The sequence below is a fragment of the Xenopus laevis genome, chromosome 7L (genome assembly GCF_017654675.1).
Source record: "Xenopus laevis strain J_2021 chromosome 7L, Xenopus_laevis_v10.1, whole genome shotgun sequence".
Taxonomy (NCBI): domain Eukaryota; kingdom Metazoa; phylum Chordata; class Amphibia; order Anura; family Pipidae; genus Xenopus; species Xenopus laevis.
In genome coordinates, this window is record NC_054383.1 from 102,795,127 (window position 1) to 102,818,995 (window position 23,869).

The 23,869-nt window shown below is 37.1% G+C and overlaps 1 protein-coding gene across 5 annotated transcripts in view; it reads right to left on the reverse strand.

Moving 5' to 3' along the window:
* Positions 1-23,869, reverse strand: part of nphp4.2.L (nephronophthisis 4, gene 2 L homeolog) — a 144,853-nt gene that overhangs the window by 75,729 nt on the left and 45,255 nt on the right. For all 5 annotated transcript variants that reach the window (XM_018226111.2, XM_018226112.2, XM_018226110.2 and 2 more), the window contains exons 10-11: positions 10,891-11,067; positions 9,012-9,150 (exon numbers count right to left, since the gene is read on the reverse strand). In XM_018226111.2, coding sequence (XP_018081600.1) covers positions 9,012-9,150; positions 10,891-11,067 — 316 coding nt within the window. The remainder of the gene's footprint in view (positions 1-9,011; positions 9,151-10,890; positions 11,068-23,869) is intronic.

A 23,869-nucleotide genomic window follows, 5' to 3' on the forward strand; every position in this document is an offset into this window, starting at 1 on the left:
TCCTATGGCCACTGAGCAGCTGTAACAAAATACTCCAGAACACCAAAGCAAATGTCAGACCTCAGTAAATTAGCAATTTTTTATATTATTTTTATATTATTTTTATTTTATTTTTAGTATTGTTATAAAAATATCCACACTTCATACATGAAAATTAGATTTTTGCTCCATCCGATTTTTTAACTCACAGCCCCACCAAGAGCAAATCTCTTTGGAAAGTCCCAATTACTTGTTACTAGTCATTTAGAATGCTAGAATTCTTGGGTTCTGTCTGAAATAAAACTATAGAAAGGACTGCCAGCCTTCCAGAGCAAAGCCAAATAATCCAATATGCAGGCCGGAAAAATAGGCACACACAAATTAAATATATTTTTTTCAGAACAGATTTCCTCTTGAACAAAATCTTCTCATGCACCATTGCCTTGAAATTGGAATAATCACTACATTTTTACAATTCTGATAAATCTAGGTATATATGAGTATCATGCTTTAACAAGGTTGGTGCTTTTGGGAAAAAATCAAGGCAGCAAAACACCTTACAACCAATGAAAACCCAAAGGCATACAGATGTGATTACAGGTATGGGATTCTTAGCCAGAAACCCATTATGCAGGAAGTTCTGAATTATGTGAAGACCATTTCCCATAGACTCCACTTTAACCAGATAATTTTTAAAAATAATTTCCTTTTTCTTTGTAATAATAAAACCGTGGCATTTACTTGATATAAGATATATACTAAATTATAATTAATCCTTATTGTAGGAAAATAATCCTATTAATCCTAGAAATACATTTTTAGTAGATGTATGGTACGGAGATCCATACAGCAGGTATTTTTGAACAGCACCACCAAACTCTATCTTTAAAAAGTCTTTATTTGTGCTTTCAAGGGCATCACATGCAGATCCATAGAGAAAGATCCCTTTTCTGGAAAACCCCAGGTCCCGAGAACTCTAGATAACAGGATCCATACCTGTACTACCATAAAATATACAGGTATGGGATCAGTTATCTGGAAACCTGTTATCCAGAAAGCTCTGAATTATGGGAAGGCCGTCTCCCATAGACTTCATTTTTATCCAAATAATTTAAATAATTTAAATAATTTTAAATAATTTTAAAAACTATTTCCTTTTTCTCTGTAATAATAAAACAGTACCTTGTACTTGATCCAAACTAGATATTATTTTATCCTCATTGGAAGCAAAACCAGCCTATTGGGTTTATTTAATGTTTAAATGACTTTCTAGTAGACTTAAGGTATGAAAATCCAAATTACCAAAAGCATTCAGGATCACAGGTCCCATACCTGTACTAATTGCACCAAGGGACTGTAATGTGTTACACATACAGATGAATAAAATTGTGCTGCATTACAGGTGGATCATTTCTGGTTGGTGCTATGGGTACACTGCAACTACTTTGTACAGAAGCGCCATGGGGGAGACATGAATACTGCAAATTACAATAGGTTTCCACTGGCAGGGAGCACCACTATCAAGCTCAGTCATTAACAACGTCATTCTGAATCTACTCAATACATTGTCTCATTAAAGCAGAGCTTCAAATTGATAGTGGTGATGAAACTGCTGGAAAGACAACTATGTTAGTATATACTGAAAGGGAGATCATTTCATTAATGTAATACCTAGTAGTAAAATGAAAGCTAATTTTTCATTGCAGAATACTTGAAGACTCTCCTAATAAACCAGTAACATACTTTATATTCTGTACCTAATGAACATAGTTTCTGTTTTACAACCATCTGGGAAGAGATAGTATATTCTCAAAGTCAATTAGCTACTTCATAACATTATACAGATATGGGACCTGTTATCTAGAATGTTCAAGACCTCAGGTTTTCCAGAAAAAGGATCTGTCAGTAATTTGGATCTTCAAACCTTAAGTCAACTATAAAACCATTTAAACACGAAATAAAATCAATAGGATTGTTTTGCCACCAATAAGGATTAATTATATAATAGAGGGAAAGGATTATTATCACAGAGGCAAAGGATTAAAATTGAGTCTATGGGACATGGCCCTGCCGCAATTTGGAACTTTCTGGATAACGGGTTTCCAGATAACAGATCACATACCTCTAGTTCAAACTTCTGTATACTTCACTCTGGTAAACAAGGAATTATAAGTAGAATTAACTGCGATAAATAATAATTAGGGATGCACCAAATCGACTATTTTAGGATTGTGTCAAATCCTTTGTCAAAGATTTGGCCAAGTACCGAACCAAATTAGAACCCGAATTTGCATATGTAAATTAGGAAACAAGGGGGGGGGGAAAAACATTGGTAAAAAAACTCTAAACTGAATAATTTGTGTATATTAAAGGATATCGCTACATCTTTAGGGCCTAGGGGCAACTTCTAAGAATATGGTTAAAAAAAACACGTTTTTTTTGCACCCAGGATTGCCTGCTGCGCATTCTTCATTAAATATTGCAAAGCCAACATTAAATATAAATCAACAAAAAGAAAAATCCAGCAACCCAGTCAGCAGTTAATGTCCCTGGTGTTACTACTTCTGGTCAGATATGTGGCCTAGTGATCAGCCTTCCCCTACATAAACACACAAACTAACATCTTAAGAAGAGTACATTTGCTGATATAATTCATTCTTCTGCATTGCCAGGGGGAGCTGGAGGAGATGAAATTATTTTTACATCGAGATTTAAACAAATGTTCTTAACCAATTTTCCTGAGACAAAACATTATAATTTAATTGGGTTTAATTCCTCTGGAGAAAACGAAAGATCTATAAAAGCCGACCTTGACAAAATGTGTTGCTTTTCAATTTAACCAAAGTTGATATTTAGCACTTCTCAACTCAACAGCATTACAATGAATAAAGACAAACTATTGTTATTCCACCTATATTTAAAGAAATCGTGCCCATTTTTTGTAATTTCACTGAATTATTTTAAACATGCAATTATAGAATTACTTGACATAGTGTTTTGGCAGTACACACATGAGCTTCCAGTCTAAATAAATTCTTTAAATAAGAGCTCTTTGTAGCGATAACATTTCAACATATGAAATCACAGTGGGTCACAGCTCTGAAACTAGAGATCGCCACTGATCTGAAATATATGTATATGTAGTCTTATTCTGTGTAGAAAATGGTGATGTTTTTGCTACCTCTAGAACAGTTTTCTCCAACCAATGGCTCATGAGCAACATTTTGCTTTCCAACCCCTTGGATGTTGCTATCAGTGGCCTTAAAGTAGGTGCTTCTATTTTAATTCCAGGCTTGGAGGCAAGTTTTGGTTGCATAAAATCCATGTGTAATGCCAAACCAAGTCTCCTGTAGGCTGGCAGTCTATATAGGGGCTACCAAATGGCCAATCACAGCCCATATTTGGCACCCCCAGGACCTTTTAGATGCTTATATTGCTCTACAGCATCCAACCAGCAGGTAGCATTTATTGCCCCAGTAAATCCTTTTGGTTAAACCTTATTGGGGTACATCTTAGAACTTTTACTGGCAGATGTATAAAAACATGTAAAATATTTTACCAAATAAAGTACAAAAGTTGGTGCAAAATAAATGCTATATTTAAATATTCCCAGTGTTGAACTTACATGTGAATTAATATAATAAATCACAATTACCGAAATAATACATCAGGAACTAATTTATATGAGTATTAAAGTGTGTGTCGTTTTCTTTACGCCAAACTAACTCAAAGACTACCAAAGTCAATGGGATATTCAAACAGACAAAAATGTCTGACCTGAAAATGCTGTGCAAAATAAAGGAAAACACAAAACTCAATGCTGCTTTTGTCAAGCTACCACCAGGTTTTAAGACTCTTCACTACATTTTCATAAAGTACTACACAGCTTCATAAATATGCACAATTTTACACTGGGTACTGTCGCATTAAGTGCTGATGAAAATTACATTATAATAGCGTTTGTTTGATCAGCTTTATAAACATATGCCTAAATTTGCAATCCTACTTCCAACGGTAGTTCTCCAATCAAGGTTACGTGTAATTAATTCCATTTCCTGCAATTGTTCCTGAATAAGCTCTGATAGCGCTGAGCTGGAAGAATATAGGTCAAACACTAGTTGGGTGCTAGTTTTATTATACAGTTATATGGATGTGTTTGCTACACTAATACATGTATGCCTGCTATCAGCCTACTGAAATGCCTGCAGTTGTTAGAGAATTAGCAAATAGTGCATTTAAATAAACAGAGATCTTCGGAATTGTTAACCATTGAAGCTGAATGCAAAGACATGAGGCAGGTGGTAATCAGAACATAACAGGTTGCTTTCTGACAGATCCAGGGAAAAAGGCACTAATGTCATTGTGTAGAATGGAACATGCAGCTGGCTAGGAAAAGACTCGCACACACCGGGTAGGCAGAATGAAATGAGCTCTGTTAGGCTGAATTAAAATCAGTTTAGAAGCAATGATGCCGACTGCTGACGGCTGCTTGATATTGGTACATCTGATATCATGGGGCGTGAAATTTAAACACAGTAACTAACAATCCTGCTGCCTACACAGCTCTGTCAATGGATAAACTGAAAGATCAAAAGCTCAAACTGGAAAAAAAAATCTTAAAGGGATAATTAGAAAGGCTTTATTCATGCCTGAAACCAGTGGGAGGAAAGGAGCACTGCCTTGCCTATTAAATAAAAACATGGAATATATTTTAATAATGTTACAGTTTCACAGGTGAGAATACCATGGTTACTATTACAGATTTAAGGCACGATTCATAAAATCAGTCTAACCCCAACCTATGTTGCCTAAATATCATAAGGCTGGTTTGTTATGACAGATGAAGATGCCTTTGCCCACATTAATGGTCAATAATTCTTGCATAATTGTCCAAAGCAGACTGGAACACATGCCCAAGGTTTGGATACAATATTATCATTCAAAAGCACCCATTATAAATGCAAGTTGTTAGTTAGTCCCCATTATGGGGCACACAAGAAGCAATTAGGACTCAAGTCAAAAACATACCACCCAATGGCTGTGACCCATGTGATCAATTCCACTGCTCATATTGCAACATAGAAATGAAGGTCTATGATTCTAAAACTCAACAACTCGTTGATCTGTGCAGCAAAGAAGCCAAGAGCTATGTTTGGCACAGAAAGGCTCACCTGGAGCACCAAACATATGTCTCCTAGACACAAAGGAACCCGATTTAAACAGATAATCAACTCTGCAGAAGGCCTGGCTGAGGACTTATACTTACTCTCAGATTCAATTATTTAAAACTGCCAAAAAAGATAAGAATAGAAAACATTGACTAATGAATGATGAGTATCATGTTACTATAAGGATTATAGCAAGAGAAAACCAACTCTAAACAATACAAATCAGAACCCAGCACACTGGCCTCTTATTAGGAACAGGTTGTTAGGCTTAAAGCCAAACAACCATGGATTAGAGGCTTTACTGGTCACCTAGCTAATTCTGATGCACAAATTATATATGTTTTTATCCTGTTCTTGAGGAAAAGACAAGAAGAATATTGATTCCTCAAATACTTCGGTATAAATTATATTTAGCTATTTGAGCTGCTACTGGGGGGGATAAAACTGCACAATTTTTTAAAATGAACAGCTCAGAATACTAGAAAACATCATATATAAAAAAAAATTTAAACAAATAATTTTCTGTTGTATGAACTGTGATGTTGAACTGTCCCTTTAAAACTAAGTCTAGCTTTTAGTGCCATGGATGTATATCGTTTTTATTTCTGATTACAAATAAGAAACATTGGGATCAAAAATACATTGTTAAATTATTCTGCAATGATGCAGTGCCCTCTAGTGGGCAAATGGTATTTGACAGTATCAAGGACACAGAGTTGGAGATTTAGAAGATACTAAGTAAACAATTATTAAATTAAAAGAGCTTTAAATAGATTATTTATATAAATTATACCAAAACTCCATTGTAGTAACTTCTTTTATTTCTGCACAGATATAGCCATTGTCCTTCTACAAAGACATGAATGCAATATTTTCAGCAGTGTAAGTACCAGTTGGCACTAAAATAACAGCAACCTGTAAAATAATTCAAACCAGCAAATATAAAAGTCAACCATTTACAACTACCTCAAGTTGCGTATACAAACAAAATAACATGTTTAAGTATATGGATTCCATATTATATATGTTAATGACATGCTGTTGGTATTGGTATTCAATCCCAACACTAATATTTTGCAGCAATACCAACGTTAAAAGGAGGAGAACTAAACCCTAAAAATGTACAGGACTAAAATGTGATGTTTTATATACTGAACTTATAGCACCAGCCTAAAGTTTCAGTTTCTCAATAGCAGCAATGATCCAGAACTTCAAACTTGTCACAGGGGGTCACCATCTTGGAAAGTGTCTGTGACACTCACATGCTCAGTGGGCTCTGAGCAACTGTTGAGAAGCTAAGCTTAGGTGTCGTCACAAATTAGCAACCAGAAAATAAGGTTGGCCTGTAATATAAGCTGCTGCTACAAAGTTGATTATTAAATTCTGATGCTAGTTGCACTGGTTTCTGTGCTGCTGTGTAGTAATTATCCATATTAATCCATATTAATTACTAATCAGCCTTATACTGTGAGGTTTCTATTCTATGTGTACTCAATGTATATTTTGAGTCGGTCCCTAAGCTCAGTAAGTGACAGCATCATGGAGCATGTACAGTAAATCAGCAGAAAAGAAGATGGGGAGCTACTAGGGCATATTTGGAGACACAGATCTTCCCTGCTAAACTGATTTGGTTGCCTGGGGCTGGTACAGAAGCTCAAAACATACAACATTTCTAGCCTACTTCTTTAGTTTAACTTTCCTCGTCATTTAAATCCTGCAAGTATAGTTGAGGTTGTGCAAATATGTATTGCATCCAATACATTCCTTGCATGCCAATGCCAAAACACGCAGTGTGCCTACTGATGCTGGTGGTGCTATATCCACCTTGAAAGTAGTGGCAGCTCCAGGGTTCCCACATTTGCCTGTATCAACAGAGGCAGTGAATTTGCCCATAATAAAACGCATACACAGATGTTATTTTGAATCCAGATCGAGAGATCACAACATCGACGGTTCTTAGCATCCATGTGTGCAATTCATCAAAGCAGCCTAAGTTGTGAGCCCCTTTTGAATAGTTGAAGTGCATACTGTCAGGTATTGCTGGGATTCGAGCCACGGACCTTTGGGTTTCAGGCTCGATGCCTTGACCATTTGGCTAGGTGAGCAGCTTGTAGGGTTGCTCGCTATGTGTAACCTGGCCTCTCCAGCCCCAGCCCAGCTGCTGCCTGATTAGTTACAATCAGCCAATCAGGGCTGACTCTGCCCTATTTAAGGTCAGCCCTCCAAACACCTGGCCAGAGCATTGTTTCCCAAACTAGCAGTGGATTTGTCCCTAGCTAAGGGTTTCAAGTTTTTGCCTTCTTGCCTTGTTCTGTCCTACCTTGAACCTTTCCTCCTTATCCTTCCTTGTTCTGTTCCTGCCTGGTCTTTCCCTCCCAGCTCTGCTCCAGTTCTACCTTTCACCTTGTCTTAAACTATTTCAGCCTTGACCTGACTCCTGCCTTGCTTGTCTTGTACCTTGCCCTGACTTCACCTTGTACTGACCTTGCGTCGTCTGTTCCTAATTCTTGCTTTCTGACCCTGCCTTGTACCTTGTACCCCTCTCTTGCTATCCTGCTCTCCAGTCCTCTCTCGCTATCCTGCTCTCCAGTCCTCTCTCGCTATCCTGCTCTCCAGTCCTCTCTTGCTATCGGCTCCAGTCTCCTTCTGCTCTAGTCTCCCTCTGCACTCTATCCCTAGTTTGATCTGATCTACGCCCGCACCGTCCTGTCCCATTCAGTCTGTTCCTGTCCTGAGTCGTGCCCTCTTCTTCCTGCCTAGTCCAGTCCTGATCTTCGCCCTCTCCATCCTGTTCTGCTCTGCACCTGATCCAGTCTGACTCTTCGTCCTCATCAACCTGTTCCTGCCTTCCCTTTACATGTTCCCTAGGCACATACAGTTCCTGCCTCAAGGACTCGCCCTTTTCCCATCAGTCTCCACAGCGCCCCCTACCTTATCCTTGACACATAGGCCCAGATTTATGGGATGGCCACAACTGCCAGGCTCAACAATTTAGGGAGATGTACAGGTATGGGATCCATTATACAGAAAGCGGTTATCCAGAAAGCTCCAAATTACAGAATGCCTAGCATAGACTCCATTTTATCCAAATAATCCAAATTTTTTAAAATTATTTTCTTTTTCTCTGTAATAATAAAACAGTACCTTGTACTTGATCCAAACTAAGATATAATTAATCCTTACTTGAAGCAAAACCTATTGGGTTTATTTTAATTTTACATAATTTTCTAGTAGACTTGAGGTATGAAGATCCAAATTATGGAAATATCTGTTATCCGGAAACCCCCAGGTCCTGAGTTTTCTGGATAACAGGTCCCATACCTGTACCACCCAGTCACCGCTGCACTGGGAATTGAGCACCAAGATCAACTGAGATTGGATTATAGGAGGTTGGATATGGAGGAGCGGGCAGTGGGGAAGGGGATCTGCGGCTGGTCTAGCATCAAGGAGAGCCTAGGGGTACACACTGGAAATCTGGCTCTGTCAATTGCAGGCTCTTCAGTACATTTCAAATGAAATAACTTTCCTGAGGATGGCAGACCTTTTATCTGGAACTGGTCTTCAAAAGGAGAAAGTAATGAGTGATTTTCATACAGGTCAAAATAAATATTTTGCTAGGTCACAAAGAAAAATTGCGGCTGCAAGAAACGTTACGGTACAGTTACAGCATTATACAGTATAAACATGACAGGAAAGCTCCTGCTGAGAAGCCAGATTGGTGCAGCACTGAAAGCCATAACTGGAGCAGCAGTGTGAATAAGAGTACAGTAGTAGGTATGAACATTGGAAATGCTCTAAATATATGCCTGGCCTAAATCATTGTTGGTGGCATTTCCAAAGACAATAATAAATACACAAACTTACAATTTGACATCTTTACATTTTTCTTAGACTGGATGAGCTCTTTACTTGTAGTTTCTGCGAAGTCTCTGGTCTTTTCCAGTTGATTCTCTGACCCAGCACAGAAGGTAAAATGCACTGTCCCAGATTCCACCTGTTGCACCTGATAATATAAAAAGGGGCGACTCATTTGTATGTCGTTTTTCCTTGCATGCACTTCATTTAATCTGCTCACACAGGTATGTATATTTAATTAAAAAAACAGATTTAACTATATAAAAAGAGTAGGTAGGATATAAAGGCTTAAAAATGTGCTAACTGGTTAATTTGGTTGATTAGAACATTAGATAATAGATATTCATGACATTTTGCTTTCTAGAAACACAAACATATAATGCTGGCTAAGTTAACATTACAGGGAGAATTTATTTATTTGGTTTTAGGATGTAGTTTGGCATGTTTATCCCACTGTGAGTTTTTTTTCCCAAGAAATCCAGCATCACTGTGTGCTTACACAGACTTGCATCTGTGATAATTATGCGCAATTCTCTCAATTTCCCAAGATTAAGTCGGATTGATGGGAGTAACAGGTTTACTTGAGGTGAACTTAATATTCCACTATGGAAAATCTGTTTTGGGAGATTTGCCATGGCCCTAACTAGTCTTACGTATCGATCAATATGCCTTTATTTTTCTGCAAAGAGAATCTATACAAGTCATCCAATTGCAGGTAAAAGTAACCCTATAGAAAACAGGAAGCAAGGAAAGTGTGTAGTGACATTTGATTACTGCCACATCCACAATGGAACACCACATGGAATGTCGAGGGTGGTGAGAGCAGCATAACATCTAGAACAGTGATCAATAACCAATCACTTGTGAGCAACATGTTGCTCTCTGACCCCTTGAGTAATGAGCTTAGTGCATGCTTATGTTGCTCTCCAACTTTTTTTTACATTTGAATGTGGCTCATGGGTAAAAAAGGTTGGGGATGCACGGATCTAGAGGGTGACAACTTAGAGATCACTACAATAGGGAACTGCACAAGTTTAGAGGAAGTTAATATGCGGCAGTATGGCTAGGGTTAATAGATTTTCTGAAAATGTACCAAAGGGTAAGCATACAAGGAATGGATAAGAGTATGGTTTCATATGGGGATGGGGATGGTGATGCAGAAAATAGACAATAACAAGAAAACAGACCATTTCTGAAATGGGAAGAGCAATAAAAGCGAAGCAAGTGTGACAAAGAAATTACACAGAACAACACAACTGTGACAAGGAGAACAGAAGGAGAAGACCCTTGAGCAGTGCTGAAAAATATGTGGGAGCTTTATTAATACTTGAGAATAATAAGATCAGGCCCGGAGGCTAAAAAGAGTGAATAGAGAGTGAAATTATGACACAGCAAGAACAAGAGATAAGGCTGTATATTTGGGAGAGCACAGAAATCCGACACAGTAAAGAAAGGACACAGAAAAAAGTACACAAAGGTAAGACAGAAGTACAGGTGGGATTATAATGGTGGAAAGTATGGAGAGTTGGAGACCATTGTGGAGAATAAGGATTATGTGAGCATGAATAAAATACTATCAGCCAGTCTGTGTTATTAAAATACTAGCCGCATGCCAAAGTCTCCTTTTTAAGAGGCAGGAGCCAGCCTTGTCCACAGGCAGTTCAACATCCCAACTCAGTCCTCACCCTGGAGATACTTAAAATATAATTTATACAAGAAATTAAACTATACATTTGTATATGATTAATCCAAAAATGCCATAGATTAAAGATGTATACATTTTTTTAATGTATCAAAATATGTTTGTTCCTTGGACACCAACAAATGTTTCAAATTTTATTTACAAAAATATCCATCATAGCAACGCTATATTCATGTTTGTGCTTACCTCTTCTGAGCTCATGTTAGCTGGAGGCATCTTGTATACGAAATTGTTGCTGGGGTTATGATGAGGTCCTCCTTGAAGGGGTAAGGCCACATCGGCACTACCTTGTTCCATAGAAGGGGTCCAAGATGCCCAGCGAATCATATGCATATAAGATGTACTAGATGCCGCTGAAGGAGTCTAGTATTAAAAATAGATATACATATATAATGCTTACTTATGTTTAATACAAATTAAGGAACTCTTTCAGGTTAGTGCTAACCATGCACAAGGTTAAAATTATATCTATATGTACAAAGCCCTGGCTTTTATGTATGGTCCAGGGATAGTGGCAGTTGAACATAGACATAGACACCAAAATAATGCCAATGGGTTCTGAGCCACACAGGTATTTATAGCTGCATTTGTATAAGGGGTGCACTGAATTGCACTAGATTCTCAAGGCAAAATGACAATTTCATACGAATTTTGGTTCTACTGTTTTATTATATAAGAAACCAGGTCAATATCAACAACATGAATGAATACTTATAACACACCATCTTCATATAGCATCTGCTGCTATTGTCAGTTGCACTCACTAGGGAAGCCTTTTTGGCTGCATAGAGTAAGCATCAAGAGTACTACGGTTATTAATAATATAGCAGATCTATAATAATTATCCAACAACCATTCTTGCATTCCATTACAAGAAACGGCTTGTTCATTGGCAAAAATCCCTTTGGGGGCTTCCCCACTTATCTGTACCTCACACAACCTGCAGAGCATTATCTTGCAAAAAAAGGTTTATCACATTTCCTCCACACGCTGCTACATATTTACAACCTAATCCTCAATTCTAGGGAGACCATTATCTGTTCATAGAGTTTGCATTTGCCTCCGCTACTGTAGGCTACTTTTACTGCATTTGCACAAATATTCTGCTGCATAAATTCCGTAACACACCGGAACTCTTTGCTTCTGTGATGTGTGTATATAAATTGCTGGTTCCTTTTCCATTATATTTTCTCTTAATAATGGATCCACTTGTGTATGTATAATCTCCATGGGCAACATACTGATACCTAGGTTTTCTCCAATGTTTTAGGTATAAAAAATGTCTAAAAAAATATACCACCAGATGTGGTCACGCATTTCAAACATTTATTATTTATAAAGATCTTCAGCATCCAATTTGTTGCCAATGGAAAAAAGAAAAACACGGAGATCTAGAGCATTGCTTACCAGATATTACCATTTCTACTGGGATGATATACACAGACACACAGAGCTAGAGAGCTAGAGAGCTAGAGAGCTAGAGAGCTAGAGAGCTAGATAGATAGATAGATAGATAGATAGATAGATAGATAGATAGATAGATAGATAGATAGATAGATGATAGATAGATAGATAGATAGATAGATAGATAGATAGAGATAGCTAGATAGATAGATAGATAGATAGATAGATAGATAGATAGATAGATAGATAGATAGATATAACCAAATATAACCAAAGGAATGGTGCACTCCGTAGACAAAATTAAGCCTCGCTTAATACTAAAACATTTTTTGTTTTTTCACTAAAACCCTGTGAGTGCCGCAATACGTTTTCACTATATATATATATATATATATATATATATATATAGTGAATAAAGTACCCCCTTTTGTAAAATATATGGATATTATAAGTTACCGAGGAGATTCATGACCATATAAAAACACGAGGCCGGAGGCCGAGTGTTTTTATACAGGTCATGGAACTCCGAGGTAACTTCTAATATCCTCATATTTTACAACTGGGGGTACTTTATTTATTATAATACACAAGTTTCAGTGAGTCATGTGACAGAAATGACATCAGAACTCACCGTTTATAACTGATGACATCAGAACTCACCGTTTATAAGGATATAATTTACAAGATATCATGGCTTTTGTGTATTATATATATATAATCTCAACACCATGCAGCGAGTGTTTTACAGTAATAGCTATTTATATAGTACTTTTCTTCCAAAAGGAACTCAGAGTTCTGCTTTTATTTAAATGTTTCTACTATGTCAAAAGTAGGTAATAGATACATCTGTATTCTTAGTTGTCTCTCAGCAGCAGGTCAGTTGCCACATAGGTCATGGAAGATTTGTACTATGTTTGAAGCCAGCATGGAGAGAATTGCAATAGTCATTAAAAGACAGGCATTATTCCAGCTGAATTGCAACTGCTTAATCAATAATATTTCCAAGAAATGCAAGATTTGGAGATGGCTTGTCTGCCATATATATTCTCGATTATGTGATGGATTTTTGAGAAGGGGGTTTCTTGATAAAGGACCAGTAGCATCGAAAAATTTAATTGTTTTAAGTTATAAAAATATAATGCAGTGTTATCCTGAACTAGTAAAACGGCTGTGTTTGCTTCAGGAACACTACTATTGTTTATATAAATAAGCTGCTGTGTAGCTATGGGGGCAGCCATTCAAAGGAGAAAATGCTCAAGTTACATAGCAGATTGCAGATAAGCTCTGTAGAACATAATGTTATCTGTTATCCATTATTTATCCTGTGCCATATAGCCTTTTTTCAATTTCTGCTATTGCTACTCAGCAGCTTGTTAATATGAACTATAGTAGTATGTTTGAAGCAAACAGATCAGTTTTACCAGTGCAGGGCAAGACTACATGATATTTTCATTACTTTAAAACACTTTAATTTTTTGGTGTTACTGTTTCTTTAAATGCAATGGTTATGGTCCTGACAACTTCTGAGAATGTGCGCCCATAATTTTTTATTACCCTTTACGCCCATGATAAAAACTGGACCAGGGCGCTTATTGATATGAAGATGTGTCTGTAATTTATATGCGCAATGGATAAGGTTTTTCTGTTGCTAGTGGAATTTGTGACCTTGTCTACAAATTCATTGCATTATGCCTGAGCCTGTGCTGTACTGTACTGAATTTGTTTTTACACATGTTGAGTTTGCCCTTTTTCCTCCTGCTACTCAGGGTTGGATTTCTGCTTGGGCTGCCCCTAGGCCAGAGGGTCACCCGCCCCCTACATCACCCAGGCTCTCTTTTTGGAACACTGGAGATTAGGTGTGTGGGCAGTTTATACAGCAGCACATCCCCAGAGTTTCCAACAAAATTGGAATGTGACTGGGTGGCATGCCACCCCTGAAATCTTGCTGCCCTAGGCCCAGGCCTTTGTGGCCTTGCCACAAATCTGGGCCTGCTTCTACTCCCTAGATAGTATAAATGTTTCTTCTGATGATGTTTAGCAATATATTGCTATTATATATTGATTCTTGGATTTCCACAAATACGTCTCAGTCCCCTGATGGTGTTATTACACCAGGAGAAGCATCTGAAAGATGTGCTTTCAATTGAACAAGTATAAGAGTATCCCAGAGCATTCGGGCTTTCACAAAGTCCCCACATAATGGATAGATTGTCCATGAGCTCTTGGTGCACCAGACCCTTTAAAAAGTGGTGTTTTGTCCTTGCCAAAGTTTAAAAGATGATTCTTTATCCATGCAATAAAAGCCATTACATTGAGCCACTGTGAATATTTTTTCACTAAACTAAGTGCAAAATCATCAAATTCAAATCTCCACATGATCAGTATATAAGGACTAGGTAGACGCTGTCCCACACCCTAGCTTGTCTACGTTAGAGCAAGGGCAGTAGAGCACTATACTTATCACCTGTCTATGGAGTGTTTAAGAGTCATTAAAGGAAATATGTGCTGCAGAAAAGAATTTGCGCTGAGAGAATGACAGACACGTGGAGCCCAGCATTATAGTACTGCTTAGTCTAATAAAGTACAGACAGAAATCCATTGGTGTAAGTTCTGCAAGTAATTTACATGGAGAATGGTCACTAAACATTTGGCATAAAGGGGAACTAAAATAGAATATGCTAGAAATGCTGTATTTTGTATAATAAACAAATTTATTGCACCAGAAAAACAAATGATTTATGCTTTAAAGTTGGCTGTAGGGGGCCGTCATCTTGTAACTTTGTTAAACATTTTTGCAAGACCAAGACTATGCAAATGCTCAGTGTGGTCTGGGCTTCTGTTGGGAGGTTAAGCTTAGGAATCGTCATAAATTATCAAAACAGTACGATAATATCTGCCATAGAAGCTAATACAGCAAGACTGATTAATAATCAGAATATGCAGACTGCACTGGGCCTAAGGATACAAATTTCTACACAGTCGCCAGCTGCTTTACAGGGAAACCAACAAAGCTGCTCGAGTTCTGTGAAGGTTGGGGGGGGCTCCTGTCGTTTGAAAGTATGGCCAGTTTCCCTGCAGAGCAGTTAGGGACCGTCTGAGGTTTCCTATCTGCAGCTGTCAGAGCAAGTAAAACAAAGGGGGAATTTCACTGCATACAGTCAGGTTTATTATAAAAACGGCACACATTTTTTTAATTAAAGTACATTGGAGATAGATTTCTTGTTCATTAAAGAAAGAAAAAATAGGATTTTTTTTTTGTCTTTACATCCTCTTTATGGTGTCATTTCATGACATTTGAAATAAAAGATGTTCAGAAGCAGCATGGTTGCCTTTGTTTGAATGCTGTGGATACAGGGTTCTGTTAAGATAAATTTTTTAAGATATACAGAAGAGCAGAGAAAATTGTGACATTTTGGGCATTGGCGCTAAAATTCCCTATTTCTGCTTTCCTCTGCCCTCATATTTACTGTTATTTTTCCCTCTCTATCTCTCAATCATGTGGACTCCTGTAGTTTTTCTTTTACGTATACCTTTCCTTGCTTTATTTCACCTATCTCATTAAATCTACTGCTTCTATCACCACCAGTTCAACTCTCCTATCCTGACTTCTGTTTGTTATCTAACCCACCTTACAACCCTACAGTCTGCTCCTTGTGTTGGATTTGTCTGTATTTCGCTTCACTTGATATTTTATGTGCCTCTCCTGTTTAAAACAAGCTTTCAACTTTACTCACAGCAGGAACAAATGCCAATCACATGCTTGATCTACCTACCTTTCCTACCAGCCTCTTGTATGACAAATATCTAAACAAAGCCCATAGCCTAAATATAAAGGCCAGCTACAATTATCTCCTGTAAGCAACTGCACATAGTCTGCATTTTAGATCCATGGGCTTATGTCCTCTATTTCTCCCAGTTTCAGTTATACACATATTTACAATATTAAAAGTGTGAGTCTGAATGTATGTCTTTAGACAATTTGGGGATTCATATAAGTATGAAAAATAAAATACTGTACATGATTAAAAGGCAGCTTTTTAAAATTCAGCCAGTGTTCTGTTGTTGAGCTTGAAAATTGCACCATTGCCTGCTTATTTTTATCACACAAACACTTTAATGTAAAGAATGATGTTCCTATGCCGGAAAATAGGAAAAGATGAAAAGGGAAGATACGCGAGGCCAGAGTTTTATATGTCTGATAATGAGCTTGTTCAGTCAAGCAGAGTAAAACTAAACATCACTGTTCAGAGTATTTATAAAAAAAAGATGGCAGAGGTTCTGCTTGATCCTTACATTTGCAAGGGATTCTAGAATGTAATTAATACAAAACAATAAATACAGCTCCTTGCAAAAAGCCAGGCCATGGCCATTGCTCTTATTTTACTGAATAACAAATTCTACACTGCATGTTCTTTCCTATTTTTTATCTATTACTCAAATAATGTAACATTGTTCTAGGTTTCATTAATAACAGCTTTAATTAGTTTGCAGTAACTATGTACCAGTTTTGCACACCATTTGAGAGCAATTTTGGCCCATAGTTTAGGTTAGTTAGCTGGTTCTGTTGAAGCTTAAATTTACAACGATTTTAAAATGCAGTAAACTGCATTTGAAAAAGCAGTTTGGCCAGTTTTCATAAAACTGTTAAACCATGTAGACGTATGCCAAACTGGGGAACCATTTTGAACAATCATCTTGAAATCAGATCACATGATCTACCAATGCACCATGTTGACATGTGCTTTGGTACTCTAGCTAATGAGGAAATGGCTACGGGTCACAGTTCTTCATAATTCCTGCAAATCTAATCATTTGGTCAGAGAGTATGAACAAACAGAACAATTGGATGGTAGCCATAGATATGTATGACCACTTGTACTGTCTCCATCTATTAATCCAGTGGGTCAATCAGTCAGACATCAGGGTGTACTGACCAGTGTATGGCCGCCTTTACTTACTCTATTCTTGAGCCACTCCAATGTTATTTTGGCATTCTGAGATCTGGATCATTGTTCTGAGATTCTCCAGACATGCTTTAGGTAGTTATTTTTGAGAAATGGCTTCTTTTGTTTAAAGGGGACCTGTCACCCTAAAAATAATTCAGAATTCTTTTCTATCATTTCAGTTGAGCAAAATTTTTATTATTTAAAATTTGTTTCCTTCAGTCTTGGAATTACACAAAGCATCTTTCTTTCATGCAGTATTTATGCAATGTGTCTTAAAGGAGAAGGAAACCCACTGGGCGCAAAAATCCCCTCCCCTGTGTTGCCCCCCCCTCCCTTCTCCCCCTGGCCTACCTGTCCCGCCAGGCAAATGCCCCTAACTTGTTACTCACCTCTCTGCGCAGGTCCTGCGCACGGAGCTCACAGGCGCCATCTTCTCCCAAGCGGTCTTCTTCCTGCTTTGACCGGCGTTTTTGGCGCAGTAGGAGCATTTACCGGGTACGGATCTACTGCGCATGCGCAGAATGTCATGAAGTGAAATCGGAAAACTTTGTGACATTTGGCGCATGCGCAGTAGATCCATACCCATTAAATGCTCGTACTGCGCATGCGCCAAAAACGCCGGTCAAAGCAGAAAGAAGACTGCTTGGGAGAAGATGGCGCCTGTGAGCTCCGTGGACAGGACCTGCGCAGAGAGGTAAGTAACAAGTTAGGGGCATTTGCCTGGCAGGACAGGTAGGCCAGGGGGGAGGAGGGAGGGGGGAGGGTTTTTGCACCTAGGGAATTTCCTTCTCCTTTAACACTTTTAATTGTAAAATGATTTCCTTAAGATCCTCTTTTACTGATGATATTACACTTTTGCACAGTAATTCAATTTAAAAATTGTTAGATCGAGAAGGGTGAAATGACTATTGCTTAGACAAAATGTAATGGACTGTTGAACTTGTTCATATGCTTTATTTAATAAAAAAGTAAAATCTGCAGTAGAGTTTTCGGATAAATTCTAAAATGAGAATATTTTCCTAAGCTAACAATACAATGGAACATTATATACCCCAAAGGAGAAAGAAATAATCTCTGCTTCTGAATAAACATGGTATGAAGTGCATTTTATGAACTCGAGCACTACAAATGTAGTTAAACAAAAACTTTGCACTGCACAAAATAAAAATGTCTAGACAATTTATGAACTTATTGCTTAGGTTATTCTACTATATTGAGAAAAAAAACATGGGTATATATACTTAATGCATAAGAATATGTAAAAGTATGTGTATAAAGCTTCCTTCCATTAGATTTAAACCACTTTATAGGATTTACAGCAATCATGTAGGCCATCACAGGCGTTGTAACTATCCCAGGACACCTGAAAGTTTAGCTATTGATCCAGGGTCAAAAGAATTGCAGCATGGATTTGAAATGGTCTTTAACCAACAATCCTCAGAAACAGATCATGCCTTACCTTCTACTAAAAACTGTAATAAATGTTTGATTTGGAATACTGTTTTGTCACTTGTGCATATTGTATTGACGATCATCTTTGCATGAAGGAACATAACATTCTTGCAATCTCCTGAAAAATGTTAGTGTGTGATCTGCTATAAACAATTTAGTAGAAAAAAACATAATGGGCCCACAAGCATTATAGAAATTGTTGTGCACAAGATCAAATATAGTAGTTACATAGTTAAATTGGGTTGAAAAAAGACAAAGTCCATCAAGTTCAACCCCTCCAAATGAAAACCCAGCATCCATACACACACCCCTCTCTACTTTTAATTAAATTCCATATACCCATACCTATACTAACTATAGAGTTTAGTATCACAATAGCCTTTGATATTATGTCTATCCAAGAAATCATCCAAGCCATTCTTAAAGGCATTAACTGAATCAGCCATCACAACATCACCGGCAGTGCATTCCACAACCTCACTGTCCTAAGAACCACCTACGTTGCTTCAAATGAAAGTTCTTTTCTTCTAGTCTAAAGGGGAGGCCTCGGGTACGGTGATCCTCTTTATGGGTAAAAAGGTCCCCTGCTCATTTACAAGCATGAAAACAGGGTACAAAATTTAATGGTAAAATTTATCACCTTACTTCCATAGGGAAGACAGCAAGGAAAGGGCTGCACTCTACACAATGTCCTGTCTTTTTTCTGCATGAGCACTTTCTTTAAATGACTCTCTCAATCTCTTCAATGAGTGCATTTTGCCGAAATGTTAATATACTAGCTAGAGCACTCAGAAGCAATTCACAAAACTCAGTAACAGAGCCATTAATGTGTCTCCTTTACATAGCCAAGAGCTAGATGGCAGGGTTTAGCTCTGGTTACTAGCCAAGCATTAGGAGTTAATCCTCTTTTTCCTAACAGCATTAGCATATGTTTTCAAAGCTACATCCGTGCTTTGGGATAAAGAAAGATTATTTATCTTTATCCAAATTAACAGATTATTGTTAACTGAATATAATATGTATGCAACTTATTTTGTACTGAATCAATAAAAAATAATTCTTTGCAACACCATTGGAGGTGGATGGAGAATTATATTCGTTTAACAGTCTCTTTGAAAAAGATTTGAATTAAGCCAAAAACAACCCAATCATTTATATTGCACTTTAGTTAAGTCCACCATGTGCTGACTGGATAGACTTCCCTTAACATCTATCAATACACATGAGAACACCACAAAATAAAAATGTGCCTAATATAAAAATGTGCCTAACAAAAGAAAACATAATTCTAAGCAACTTTCCAATATACATTTATTAAAAAAATTGTCAATGCTTTTAAAGTTATTTGTAAAAGCATTTGCAATTGAAAGCATTGTTTAACTCCTGATTGTTGTTTTTCAAACAATGTTGCAAAAGTCTTAGTTCCCCAGCAAAGACAGGTCTGTCAATCATTTGCCTTATATCAACAGTCTGAGCCATCAGGCAGAGAATAGAAAGGGAGAGACAAACACTTCTTTTAATAGCATCACATATACAAATAACTTAAAAATCAAACAAACATTTTAATGAATGAATATTGCAGACATGCTTAGAATTATGTTTTCTTTTATTAGGCAAAACATTATTTTTCGGTTTGACACGCCATTTAAAAGACATTGCATGGCACATTAAAGGGTAAGTAATATGACAGGCAGCCTAAAAGCATTTCTATAAAAAGACAGCTTAAGTTGCTATTTTAAAATTGTGGTATATTTAAATTAAAATGCCATTTTTGGGTTGTTCATAATGTGGTAGAGTGACACGGAAAAGGAGGAAAAAGGTCACTCTAGCCCCAATTACTGAGATAGGAGTTGTAAAACGGAATCCGTTCTCTATTTAAATACCTTAGCAGCCAAGTACTACATTCCCTAGTTCCATTCCGGAGATTGGAGCTCACCTTCCACAGGAAAGCTGTCCTGTGGAAAGGCTATTTAAACATAATTGGAATGGAAGAGTGGGTCTCAGCAGGTAGGAGACCTGGCTGTGTTAGGCACTTCCAGAAAGAAAGCTGTGTGTCCCTGTCTTTATGCTCCTTTGTCCTTTCCTGCCTGCCTACCATTGACTAATTCCCCCAAAAGTTGTGTGTGTAAGCTGCCCATTTGCCACAATAACTACATATTACCTGCGTAGTAACCCACTGACACAAATCTGCTTTCATTATACAAGCTGCAACAGAAAACCAAAATCATACTGCAGAGGAACAAATCTAAACCATGTTAGCAAATGAGTCCAACTGTTAGCATATTCTAAAAACAGCTATCCCAAGGTTAAAGGAGAATTCAACCCTAAGGTAAAAAAAAAACCCTACACCCTAACATACATCCCTCCCTCCAGCCTGTTACCCTGGGCAAATGCCTCTAACGTTTTACTTACCCCTCTGTGTAGATTCAGGCCTCGGAGTTCACAGACGCCCCTCAAGGGGGACATGAGCAATTGGGATTGGCGCACGGGAAATTTAAAAAATGATTATATCACCAGCGTTATCCCCAGTGTTCTTGAACCAATGTGGGTGTGGTTGGGCAGCATGCCGCCCCCGCTAAAATCCTGCTGGCCTAGGTGGCCTTTCCACAAATCCGGGCCTGCTCACTCTGAAGATTACCGAAGCGGCTAAAGATGTGGCTCCTGAACTCCGATGCCTGAATCTGCACCGATGGGTAAGTAAAACGTTAGAGGCATTTGCCCAGGGTAACAGGCTGGGGGGAGGAGGGTGGGGGTCTATATAGGGTAGGGGTTTTTTAACATTAGGGTTGAATTCTCCTTTAAAGGACTATGACTCTAACACTATTTTCTAACAAGATATTTCAGACTTTTACACATAGAAAACACCTGATTATCCACTGGGATCTAATGGGACCAAGTAAATTTGTGGATTATTCAATAGGGATCTCAGCAGTAAATGTATGTTTGCTTTTAAGGTTTTAATGCTAGCATAAATTTGTGTAATGTAAATGTATTCATACAGTTGTACCAGCAATTATGTCAAATTATGGATAGCTGTAATTGATACCAATGATTCAATTCCCTCTTCTTTAACCGTTCATGCACCACCACATTGCTCCTAACCAACATTCATACCCACCCCATAAATGGCAAAATACTTTAATGTTACCTGTAAGTTTTTAGAGAATGGGAGGAAACTAGAGTAACTTTAAAGAAAAATACACAAGCATGGGAAGTACATACAGCAATTCAGCAGCTTTTAGGTGGGGAATAATCAAAGGGCCAGAGTATGATAAATCTTGAAAATCAAATTAAATTTTTTTAAAAAAACTCGAATAAAATTGGAATAGCTCCTTAGTGAAATTTGACAGTTTTGACCATAAATAATTTCAGAAATTTGAATTTCAAATTTTCAATTAGACCCTTGATTAAAACTTCCCCAATAGTGTGGTGATGTAGGTATGCTAATATACATACCTCATTTGTATACCCTTTTAACATATAGACACTGTGTTATAATAATGCATCTTGATACAACTCCATTGTAAGGAATGGTGTTCCTTTATACTTTACCATTAGAGCCGGCTTCACCTATAATGTTTAAAATTTCATTTTTGGGAATTTTTTTAAGGCCAGAAAATTCAGATACGATGGCCTAAACATATACAGAAAAGTGTTGTAATGGTGACTTTGTTTTCAAGGAAAGACAAGTGGAAGCCTATTTATCAACTGTTTCATTTTAGTGGTTTTAGAGTTTTTCTATAAAAAAACGGATGGAATGGAATTTATTAAAAGATCTGAATATAAAAAGTACACATGAAAAAAATGCGGATGATGCACTAAAAATACAAAAACATCTAGAAACTCCAGTTTTTCTGCAATTAGTAGCAAAAAAAATCAGAAATCCTGAATTGACTTCATTGACTTCTATAGGACTTTGACAACCTTTTACGTGGCATATTTTTGTAATCGTTTTTTTGTGGTTTTTACACTTAATAGATCTCACATTTTTTGAATTTTAAAGAAATAGAGAAAAAACAAATTTTTAGAGATTCATGAAAAAAAAATTGTATGTTAGTAAATAAGCCACCTATAAAAATACATTTTTGGTAACTGAGATTTTTCTTGAAATGTCTAATGTGCAAAATATTTAATGTACAGAGAAGCTGTTGTGCAATTGTATCCAGTTTATAAGTTTAGTCAAATTGGGCTTAGGTTATTCAGCTTTTAAGCTTAGGTTATTCAGCTTTACAATAGAAAACTATCATTGGCTTTGTCTGAAGAATTTAAATGAATTAAAAATAGCAAAATTCAAGATGAATAGAAAGTAGAAATGTCATAAGGCTGTCAGGAATAAGGTTAGCAGAAGTCATTTTCAAAGAGCATGCAAAACGACTGCCATGAAGTATAAATGTAATGCTTGTTTAAATCCCACAAACTGATTTATTAAATAACGCATTAAAATTGTTAAGAGAAGTGGAAACTTTTGCTGAAAGCTGAACAGATTAATCTTTTGCTGAAAAGCAAGAGTGGGGAAAAACCAAATATAATCAAAACTACAAGTTCTTGTAGATGTAGAGAGAGAAATAATGGGTTTTGCGTGACTGAAAGATGGCTTGGTGCAATGGAAAACAGTAAGATCAGACAATGCTCCTACATTTGTTATTGTTGTATCTTATCTGCAAGATAGCAGAAGATATCGCAAGCACACAATTTTTGTAAAACAAAAAATGAAGTATCTACTGTTTGTTAGACATTTACAGGAAACTATCATCTGTCCTACATATACAGTAAGGCCAAACTCTAAAGCCAAAAATGTGCTAAGGGGAAATATTCCTGATAATGGATCTACACATTTTAAGGTTGATCATTGTAATTCATTGTTACTTTTCCTCGTCTGTTTTCATTTTTATGGTCCCCACGTCACAATAAATGACAGTCCTATACAGTGACAGTGATAGTTGCTCAAACTGAATTCATATATCTCCTCTCAATCAAATCAATCAACCTACCAGCAATAATTAAAAGGCCACCATACCCTTTGGGGTTGTATAATGGAAATAATGAAGGGGTTGTTCCTTTTTGAGTTAACTTTGAGTATGATGTAAAGAGTGATATTCAGAGACAATCTGCAATTGATTTAAAACATTTTTATTATTTTTGGCTTTTGAGTTATTTAGATATTTATTCAACAGCTCCCCAGTCTGCAATTTCAGCAATCTTGTTGCTAGGGTCCAAATTATCCTAGCATTGATTTGAATAAGAGACTGGAATATGAATAGGAGAGGCCTGAATAGAAAGATGAGTAATAAAAAGCTGAAGAGAGTAAGAGAAAGAAGACAAATAATTTAAAAAAAAACTATAAAAAATAATGAAGACCAACT